The sequence below is a fragment of the Myotis brandtii genome, unplaced genomic scaffold, assembly GCF_000412655.1.
Source record: "Myotis brandtii unplaced genomic scaffold, ASM41265v1 scaffold1501, whole genome shotgun sequence".
NCBI lineage: Eukaryota > Metazoa > Chordata > Mammalia > Chiroptera > Vespertilionidae > Myotis > Myotis brandtii.
This window is the reverse complement of record NW_005355417.1, coordinates 74484-85501: the sequence shown is the minus strand read 5'-3', so window position 1 is coordinate 85501 and position 11018 is coordinate 74484. Positions and strand designations below refer to the sequence as shown.

General features: G+C 41.8%; 1 protein-coding gene across 3 annotated transcripts in view; it reads left to right on the top strand.

Moving 5' to 3' along the window:
* CLIP4 (CAP-GLY domain containing linker protein family, member 4) overlaps positions 1 to 11018 on the top strand; it is a 53420-nt gene that overhangs the window by 19101 nt on the left and 23301 nt on the right. For all 3 annotated transcript variants that reach the window (XM_014535766.1, XM_014535768.1, XM_014535769.1), the window contains exons 7-8: positions 5419 to 5655; positions 8666 to 8801. In XM_014535766.1, coding sequence (XP_014391252.1) covers positions 5419 to 5655; positions 8666 to 8801 — 373 coding nt within the window. The remainder of the gene's footprint in view (positions 1 to 5418; positions 5656 to 8665; positions 8802 to 11018) is intronic.

The window sequence follows — 11018 nt, the reverse complement described above, 5'->3', positions numbered from 1 at the left end:
TATTGGGCACTGGGAGAAAACAACAATAAATGAGGTAAGTCTTTGTCTTCAAAGAGAATAGAGTCTAGAGGGGAGGGTGGACAAGTAAGCAGTCGGTTTTGCTGTAGAGTGTTAAGTTTAGTGGTAGAGGGGTGGGTGCGTGTGCACAGAGGGCCTATATGGGGGGGTGTCTGGCAGAGGTGACAGTGAGTGCTCAAACCTAGTTAAAATTAACCAGGTACATACAGGAAAGAGGTGAGAAAAGCATTGTAGGCACAGACAGTAGCATGAGCGACGACGGCTAGGGGATGATAATTCAGTTTGGCTGGAATGTGAGGGTGAGCGTGTTTGCTTTTGCTAGTAAACTGTTGACAAACCCCACTAGTGGAGAGAATATTTTGAACCCAGTAAGATGCAGTTGTTGGCGGTGGCGAGAAAGGCACCAGGTGTTAGACCACTGGAGTCAGACCAGACCTGGGTTCAGCAACCTCCGTACGTGAGTTCTGGCCAGGAAGGAACTCAGAGCCAAGACTCACACTATAAGAGAACATTTATTTAGAAAGTAACAGAGGTAGAAGTGAGTGGTAGGAGAAATGGGCTCAGGCAACAAGTTAGAGAGGCAAACGAAGGGGTCTTTGAAGCTTAGGAGAGGAAGGTAATGGTAATGCACCTGGGAGTGGGGGTGGAGAAGAAGGGGAGGGGAAAGGCACAGGGGTGCTCCCAGGAGGGAGAGCACACGGGGTCCTCCTCGTCCTGAGGGCTTTTAAGGGTGGAGAATTTAGGGGAGGTCCCAGGAGAAGATCTTAATAGAATATTCATCAGCTTTCCTGGTGGTGCTTTCAGGGTCATGGTCCTCACTGATTGGTTGACGCCAGGGCAGGGGTCATTAGTCAGTGCAGCTGGTCCTGGTGTCAGCCATTCCTCTGGTTTTGTTGTTTTTCTGGGCCTGGAGCTGAAACACAACTGAGGCTTAGATGCATATGACGTGGGTCAGAACCTCATTGTCCCGAGGGTTTGGGTCAGAACCTCATTGTCCCGGGGGTTTGGGTCAGAACCTCACTGTCCCGGGGGTTTAATGCTTAAGGGCTGTTCTCCAGCCCCCTCGTTCATTCCCCCTCCAAGGTTGTGTAACCAGCAAGACTAGCAACATGCCAGGGGAGGAAAGGTCAGGGAGTGTTTGAACGGCAAGATCAGAGATAGGAAAGGTCAGGGGGTCTAAACCATATGACCAGAGAGAGACACCTAGGGGAGGAAGGGCCTTGTTTTTCCAGTTTTGCCTGTTGGCTAGGCACCCGGGGCTTTCCACCCTGGTGATCTATTGTACCTCGCCCATCAGCCTTGCTCTGCTCATGTCTGTCTGCCTACCACACAGCAAGGTATGTCATTGAGGTAAATTGCCAATTCATGCCAGAAATAATAATAGATTACCATATTTTGAAGTTTAGTACTTAGAAAAAAAAAATCAGTCACTATGTGGTTCAGCAGTAGCCCTTGGATCATGCTCTGATAACCACTATTTCAGAAAAAAAAAGGAATTCTGTAATTAACCATGAACAAGCCTTCTTATGTTAGCATGACATAATCATTGTTATTTGTTTTAATGTTTTTCTTAACAGAAGTTTTAGTTGCTAAATTTTATAGGAATTAACATAAGTGTGTGACTTACTCTAGAAAGGTGAAGATTTAACAAAAATATGAAATGAAATAATCATTGTAAATATAGCTTACAACTTATCAGTATAGGTATTTATGTTAAAAAATTTCCATCTCTTTTTTCTTTTTATTAAATCTATTGGGGTGACATTGCTTAGTAGGGATTATATAGGTTTCAAGTGTACATTTCTATGATACATGATCTTCACATTGCACTGTGTGCCCACCACCCAAAATCAAATCTTGTCACCATATAATTGACCCCCTTTACCCTTGACTGGTTCCCCAAACCCCCTTCCTCTGGTAACTACCATACTGTTATCTGTGTTATGAGTTTTTGTTTGCTTTTCTTAATTCATTTGTTGCTTTCAGTTTTATGTCCCACATATAAGTGAAATCATATCGCTCTTCACATTTTCTCTTTTTATTGAGTACACTAGAGGCCCAGTGCACGAATTTGTGTATGGGTGGGGTCCCTCGGCCTGGCAGGTGACTGGGGCCAATAGGGGCCCTCTCGCCCAGTCCCGGGGGAGGGACCTCAGGAGGTTGGCTGGCCGGGGGAGGTAGGCTGTGGGAGCACACTAACCACCAGGGGGCAGCTCCTTCATTGAGCGTCTGCCCCCTGGTGGTCAGTGTGTGTCATAGCTACCAGCCAGTTGTCAGTCATTTGGTCGTCTGGTTGTAACAGTTGCTTAGGCTTAGCTTAAGCAAGCCTAATAAGATACTAATATATATATTAGTATGTTATTAATATAGTCATATACATATCTTCATTATATTTTGTATTTTTTCTTTGAGATCTGGGATTGAAATAGCCCATTACCATCCCAGAAATGTGATAACATGTCTTCTTATCATATTTTTGTTACTGGACAGGGACTGGGCCCAGAGCAGGTCTTCTTTGGGCCCCTGTGTGTGGGTTCTTGATTTCGTGTAGGAAAGATTCACAGTGCGAGTTCAGGTAATTTTCAGAGGATGTTTATTAAAGCTGGTTACGGTGAAACAAAGGAAGGGCTTAAGGTGGAAGAAGCAACAGGAGAGAGGAAGAGATAAAGGGGGCCTTGGAGATAGGGTGAGGGGGTTAGCCTGGGACGAGCTGCCGCTGCCCGTTGCTCCCATGGTTGCAACTCTCATGGGATCCCTTAGAACAGTGGTTCTCAACCTTCCTAATGCCGTGACCCTTTAATACAGTTCCTCATGTTGTGGTGACCCCCAACCATAAAATTATTTTCGTTGCTACTTCATAACTGTAATTTTGCTACTGTTATGAATCGTAATGTAAATATCTGATATGCAGGATGTATTTTCATTGTTACAAATTGAACATAATTAAAGCATAGTGATTAATCACAAAAACAATATGTAATTATATATGTCTTTTCCAATGGCCTTAGGCGACCCCTGTGAAGGGTCGTTCGACCCCCAAAGGGGTCGCGACCCACAGGTTGAGAACCACTGCCTTAGAGAAATAGAACAGAGAGACAAGGCGTGGGGGTACTCTAGCGAGAGTGCACCATGGGTCCTTTGTCTGTCTTCAGCCTTTGGGATTCTTAGGGGAGGACTCAGGGGAGGGACTTAATAGAATACTCATTAGTTTTCCAGGGGTCCTTCAATATGTTGAGTCATCAAAACGTGTGTATAGAGGGAAAGGTTTATTTTTTGGTTTGTTTTATTTTTAAAGAACATCATTGGAGAGGGACCAGGACCGAGGCTGGTCTGCCCTGGGATTGTCTGGAACGTGTGAACCTTTTGCTGCTAAGTGTTCTTGGTTAGGGAAGATAACACCTTGTGATTTGTTAGCTTCCTATAAATTTCTCAAATTGTTTGGCCTTGTTTAATTATTTTGTCCCAGTTTCCCTTATTCTGCTTGTCAAGGAATGTCCCTAGCTTCTTACAATCCTGCCACATTTTTACTTAGGACCAAACTGACTCAAATTTTAAACAAAAAAATGGTTCTTGTAAACTTATCTTCACCATATGGGTCATTTGAAGATAATTATCAGTAAAGAAGAAATGGGGAAAAAGTTTCTTAGTGAAAGAATCTTGATTCCTCATGTTAAAAGATTACAATCTGGAATGCCTCTCATAAGCTCTAAGTTTTGAGTTGGGAACATGGGAAAGATCACTCGTTTGAGGACAGCATAGCCTGGAGGAGAAACCCGAGAGAGGTGGCCTAGACATGGATTATAAAGTCATCTCCGCCAGTGGTCATGTTAGTGACTTTGAGCAAGTCATTAGTCTCTCCTGGCCTAATTTTCCTCATTCGCAAGCTAGAAATGTAAGAACTATTTTTACTTGGTTAGTTGGTGTTTGTCTCTCCTACTACAAATTCTCCTACATGAACGGGCAAGGATAAAGGGTTTTCATTCCATGAGCACCATGCAAATGCTAGTGGGCTGGTAGCTGTCCGGTTTCCTCTTGCTGCAGGGTAAGTCCCAGGCAGTCTCTCCTTCAGAGTGAGAACAGAGCTGTTGTCTTGATTCAGAGCCCAGATCTGAAAAGTGTGGAGACTGTACGTAGCTCCCATTCCTGGAATCTGAGTCACCCCAGGAGTGGGCCGAGGGGCTGAGGTCACAGAGCCGAGGTGGTGGCTGTGGGGCGGGGGAGGGAGGCTCAGGTCTGGGGTTGGGAAGCCAGTCACCCGTGGCTCCTGTCTCCACACCCGCCTTCCCAGCCTGTGCTGCTGGCTGCTGTGACTCGCCTCAGCACTTGCTCTTCCTGAGCCTGGAATGCTTTCCTCACCGCCAGCCTCCGTGCTGCCCGCTTAGGGCCTCTGCGTCAGCGCTTCTTAGCAACGAGGCCTCCCTGCTACCCCGCACAGGTAGCCCCTCTACCCCTGTGTCCTCTTCCCTGCGCCACCGTGTTCTACCATTAACACATCACGTATTTCCCTTGTTTGACTGTTGATAGTCTGTCTCTCCCAATAGAATGTGCTCTTGGAGGGCAGGGCGTTTTGTGTCCTTCATGTTGTACCTTTAGCCCTTGGAATGGTGCCTGGCATATCGTAGATGTTAAATTTATTTTTGATTAGTTTTTTTTTTATATTTTATTGATTTTTTACAGAGAGGAAGGGAGAGAGATAGAGAGTTAGAAACATCGATGAGAGAGAAACATCGATCAGCTGCCTCCTGCACACCTCCTACTGGAGATATGCCCGCAACCAAGGTACATGCCCTTGATCAGAATCGAACCCGGGACCCTTTAGTCCGCAGGCCGACGCTCTATCCACTGAGCCAAACCGGTTTCGGCAAATTTATTTTTAAAATATATATTTTTGCCCTAACTGGTTTGGCTCAGTGGATAGAGCGTCGGCCTGAAGACTGAAAGGTCCCAGGTTCGATTCTGGTCAAGGGCATGTACGGGCACATCTCCAGTAGGAGGTGTGCAGGAGGCAGCTGATCAATGTTTCTCTCTCATCGATGTTTCTAACTCTCTATCCCTCTCCCTTCCTCTCTGTAAAAAAAAAATCAATAAAAAAAAGAAATGCTTGAAGAGTGTCATCATCTTATAAAATTTAAAAAATATATATATTTTTATTGATTTTAGAGAGAAAGGGAGAGAGAGAATCACTGATTGGCTCCCTCCTGCACGCCCCCTACTGGGCATTGAGCCCGCAACCCAGGCATGTGCCCTCACTGAGAATCGAACTGAGATCTCCTGGTTCATAGGTTGACGCTCAACCACGAGCCATACTGGCTGGGCGAAATATTAAAAAAAAATTTTTTTAAATATGACTTTGTAGAGCTCCAAGTAGTTGTGAAGTGAAAATTCTCTCTTTATTTGCAGAACGACAAAGGAGAGATGCCCGCCGATGTGGTTCCAGACCCAGTGGAAATGCCGTTGGAAATGGCCGATGCTGCGGCCACTGCCAAGGAAATCAAGCAGATGCTGCTGGACGCGGTGCCCCTGCTGTGCGATGTCTCCAAGCCCGTGCCCCCAAGTTCCGATCGTGCCGCTGGCAAGGCAGTACTGACCTCAGCCGGCCTGAAGTTGGGGGACCGGGTGGTCATTGCAGGACAGAAGGTACAGTAATGAACTACGGTGTCTACATCTGCGCCCAAGGTCACTGTGCCCGCGGTCTGGGTGCCAAGGCTGCGTCCCGTGTGGTCAGTTTTGAGTCTTTGGCAAAAATTCAATATGTAGGTAGGAAGATACTTAATGGAAAATGTGAAACTGAAATGCCCATTTACCATAAAGCATGACTTAAGAATATAAACTATTTGAACTGAGCAATGAAGACATTTTACTTGAATGGGAAACAAGTGACTCATGGAGCTGCTGAGTGAATGGAGGGCAGCCCCCTGCCCTCCTCGGTGATGTTTCCCCCACAGCTACTTCACAGAGACGGGGGCGGGGGCCTCACCATTCGTGGCGTCTGGCCTTGAGACCCCACAGATAGCGAAATCTCAGATAGAATTGTAACCTGATAATAAAAATGAATGTAGGAAAGAGGACCCACCCCATTGAAGACACCACAGAGCCCCAGAGTCCTCACGGCATTCACTGTTGCCCTTCTCTTTTTTCATACCCCATACGGGAGGGATGGCTTTTTGTTTTTGCTTTTCTAGAATTTTGGAATTTTAGAATTCTTCCCTTCTCCCCCCCTCACTCTCGTTTTCCTCTCCTCCATCCATCCATTTGTTCCAGCACCATTTTTTCTTTATTGATTAAGGTATTACATATGTGTCCTTATCCCCCAATTGCTTCTCCACCCCCCCCTCATGCCCTCACCCCCCTAGTGTCTGTGTCCATTGGGTAGGCTTATATGCATGCATACAAGTCCTTTGGTTTCTCTCTTCCTCTTACCCCCACCCTCCTTTGCCTTCCTTCTGAGGTTTGATGGTCTGATCGATGCTTCTTTGTCTCTGGACCAGCACCATTTTTGAAAAGACTATACTATTCTTTCTCTCGAATTGCCTTTGCTTCTGTGTCAATTGACCGTATATGCGTGGGCATATTTCTGGGTCCTATTTTGCTCCATTGATCTAATGGCTCTCCTTTCTTTAATACTACACTGTCAGATTGCTGTAGCTTTATAGCAAGTCTTGCCATCAGATATTTTTAGATCTTCAATATTTTCTTTTTTAAGTTCCTTTGCCTTTCCATGGACATTTTAGAATCAGCTTATAGATTTTTATTAAAAATCCTGCTGGGATTTCAAATGGAGCTGTGTTAAACATAGATCAGGTTGGAGAAGTGACATCTTAAAAATGTCAAGTTTTTCATCACAAATACACTGTATTTCTCTATCTAATAGGCCTTTGGTTTATTTAATCAGTTCTGTAGTTTTCAGCATATAGATATTGCACATACTTTGTTAGACTTATACCTAAGCTTTTCATGATCTTTGGTGTTGTAAATGGTGGTGTTTTGAAATTTTATTTTTCAGTTGGTTATTACTAGCATATAGAAATACAGTTCGTTTTTGTATGACCATGTATCCTGTAACCTTGCTAAATTTACTAGTTCTATTGGCCTATTTTTCTGTGTGGATTCTTTGAGGTAGCCTATGAAAACAATCATGCTGTCTTGGAATAGAGACAGTCTTACTTCTTTCCAATCTGTATGCCTTTTTTATTTCTCACCGATTTCGTTGCCCGGGATGAATAGAAATGGTGAGAACCAACATCCTTGCCCTGTTCCCAGTCTTATGGGGAAAGCACTCAGTCTTTCATTATTAGGTATGAACTTGTTAGCTGTAGATTTTGTGTAGATGCCTTTAGTTAAGGAAGTTGCTATCTATTCCTAGTTTGCTGAGAGTTTTTTAAAAAATTAATATTATCATGAAATGATGTTGAAATTGCTACAGCTTTTTAAAAATATATCAAAAGGACAAGTTTGCCTTCACCCTTTCGTCTGTGGACATGATGAATTATATTAATTCTCAAGTGTGGAACTAGCCTTTCATTCTCATGATAACCCTCACGTAGTCATGATGCACCATCCTTTCTGTATATTGCTGGCTTTAATGTGCTCTTGTTTTGTGAGGATTCTTGTGTCTGTGTTCCCGAGGGATATTGGTCTATAGTTTTCTTGTAATGTCTTTGGCTGGTTTTGGTATCAAGGTAATTAATGTTGGCTTCATAAACTGAGTTGGGAGCTGGTCCATCTATTTTTATGTTCTAGAAGAGTTTATATAGAACTGATATTATTTTTCCTTAAGTTCTTTGGTAGAATGCACCAGTGAGTCCTCTTGGGTCTGGAAGTTTTGTTGTTGAAGATTTAAAACTACAAATTCAATACAGGTGTGAGCTTTGACAGTTTGTATCTTTTAAGGAACTAGAACATTTCATCTTATTTGTGAAATGTATAGGCATAGAATTATTCATAGTATTTTCTTACTATTCTTTAAATGATTGGGGGGAAAATAATAATGTCCCTCTTTCACTTGAAATGTTTGTAATTTGTGTCTTCTTTTTATCCCCCCTTGGTCTCCAACTGAAAGTTTATTAATCTTATTTATTCTTCAGAAGAACCAGCTTTTGGTTTCATTGATTTTTCTCTTTTGTTTTTCTGTTCTTAGTTACTTCCCTGTATTTTTTCTTTCCTTTGGCTTGCTTTAGGTCTTCACTTTCCAGTTTCTAAAGGTGGAAGTTTATATCATTGATTTGAGACCTTTCCTAATGCAAGCATTTTAATATTATAAATTACCCTCTTAGTACTGCTTTTGCTGCATCCCATATGTTTTGATATGTTGTGTTATTCTCATTCAATTCAAAATATTTTCTAATTTCCCTGTGACTTTCTGTCACCATGGAAATTTAAAAGTACATTGTTTAATTTCCAAATATTTGAAGATTTCCCATATATCTTTCTGTTAGTGATTTTTGGTTTGGAAGCTCAGTTGTTAGGTGCATATAGACTTAGGACTCATGTCTTCTTGGTGAATTGACTCATTTATCACTACTTACTCTCTCTTTTTATCCCTGGTAATTTCCTTGTTCTGAAGTCTACTTTGAGAGAATGTTTTTTTTTTAAACATATAGAGTTACTAGTCATACTCAAAAGTTGCTCTAATTTACATTTTCTTTAGGTTGGAACATTAAGATTTTGTGGAACAACTGAATTTGCAAGTGGGCAGTGGGCTGGCATTGAGTTGGATGAACCAGAAGGGAAAAACAACGGAAGTGTTGGGAAAGTCCAGTACTTTAAATGTGCCCCCAAATATGGTAAGGAAGAGCCTATCTGACGTAATGATAATTAAGTTAAAATACTCAAATTTTTACTCTTTTATTGTGTGAAAATAAAACTCTCTGTCTCCCTGCCCCCCACTCTCATTGCTTATTAATAACTGAAGGGGCTGCTTTTTTCTGCTGAGAGCAGCTCAGGGGCTGGGAGACGTGCTCACAGGAGACCACCAGCCCCTCGGACCTCCTGAACTCCTGCTTGTGCTGGTATCACGACTGCGGGGAGGACTTTGTTATCAAGGAAATACAGAGCCTGGAGGTTGGAAACTTGGCAGATTGGAAAGCAAATGAGGCCAGCTTTATTTCCGGACTCCTGAGCTGGGACATTTCTCTTTCTGAGAAATGATTGTTTAATTCATATTCTCTTTCTCTTGCGTACACACACATGCACACACGCACACACGTACCCTTGACACATTGATTTCAATTTGATACTTACTATGTTGTGAATATTTTTCCTTGCCATGAGGTATTCTTCTAGAACATTCATTTCCCTGGCTGCACCGTATTTCATCTTAGAGCCCCATGGGGAGGCAATATGGTGAATTGCTGAGGAGTGTGGGCTTTGGAGTCTGTGTGGGTGGGTGTGAATCAGCTTCTCTACCTACCAGCTGTGTGACCCTTTTTCTCTTCTTGTGCCTCAATTTATCTTCTATGAAATGGGGATAACAATACCCCAAGGACTCATATGAGGATTAAACGTGTTGATGAATATATAAAGCACCTAGCATAGTGCTTGATTCCCTGTAAGCACTCAAAACATGTTAGCTACTCGCTAGCTGTTACAAATTATCCAAATGACCAGTATCCTTCTGTCATACACTTATGATGGAGCCTCATTTGCTTGGTCCATTATTAATTTTTTTTGGTTCAAAAAATGCTCATTGTATAAGATTTGAAAAACATAAAAAAGGAAAAAGAAGAAAATCATCTGTGTTTTTTTCTGTTTAACTTTGTAACAAAATTTGGATTATATATATAGTTATATATTCTGTACTTTTACTTGACAGCCAATATAATTTCCCCAAATTTTTAAATATTCTTATTTTTGTGTCTCCATTTTCTTTTTTTTTCTAATTAGATGGGTGAAAATTTCTGTCTGAATTCATATTTCTCAGTGGAGAAATAAAACCCTTAAATATTTTATTGTAGTATGTGTATTTTGTATGTTATCTTGACAGTTACAAAGAGATATTCATATTACTTGTCCATTAACATTTTGGGATATTAGTGTTGTTGTTTTTTTAAACAAGTAAGAGTTTTTAAAAATACAAATACATATTTAGGATATGAAGCCCTTATGTTTCTTACAGATATCTTGTTCAGTTTGTGATTTGCCTTTGAACTTCATTTGCAGTGTTTTTGAACATATAGTTTTATGTAGTTAAAAGGCCTTTGCCTTTAAAACTTCTTACATTGCTTTTAAGCTTAGATAGCTCTTCCTAATATAATCATTAGTTATACGTTATATGTTTTATTCTTTTGAATGTTTTAATTTTTTTAAACTACATTACTTAAACAATTGGGAATTTATATGGTTAGTTGTGAGAGATTAAGAATTTAATTTTAATTTTCCTCTATTAGCTAATTTTGGCACCTGTCAAGCAGACCAAGGGCAAGATCAAAACCATTAGCAACACACATGGCAGATGTAAATCAGATGCTGGGAAGTGCTTATATTGTAACAGATGCATGTGGGCTCCCCAGATCTCATCAGCCGAAGGAGAGGCATGCTTGATTAGGACAAAGCTGGATCCCCCCAGGAACCTTGCCTCTGTCTTCCTTTACAAACTTGAAGGCAAGTTGGGGGGCAAGAATCATGTGTTGGGTTATGCAAAAGAATGGGAGTAACCTTCCTGCTGAGCCAGCTTGGTGTTCTGAGCCCAGTCAGTTTCCAAAACGGGTTATAGCAGTAAACTAGAAATTGCTTTGACTCTTGAAATCTATTTTCTCCTCACAATATGCAAATGTGACCTCGAAATCTTTGGGCACACCTCTTCAATAACATTGTATACGTTTATATTCCCAGAGATAAAATAATTTCCCCCCCAATTCTTGGCAACACAGAATGTGATCATCATCAAGGGCTAACGTGTGTGTGTGTGTGTGTGTGTGTGTGTGTGTGTGTGTGTGTGTGTGTGTGTGTGTGTGTGTGTGTGTGTGTGTGTGTGTGTGTGTGTGTGTGTGTGTGTGTGTGTG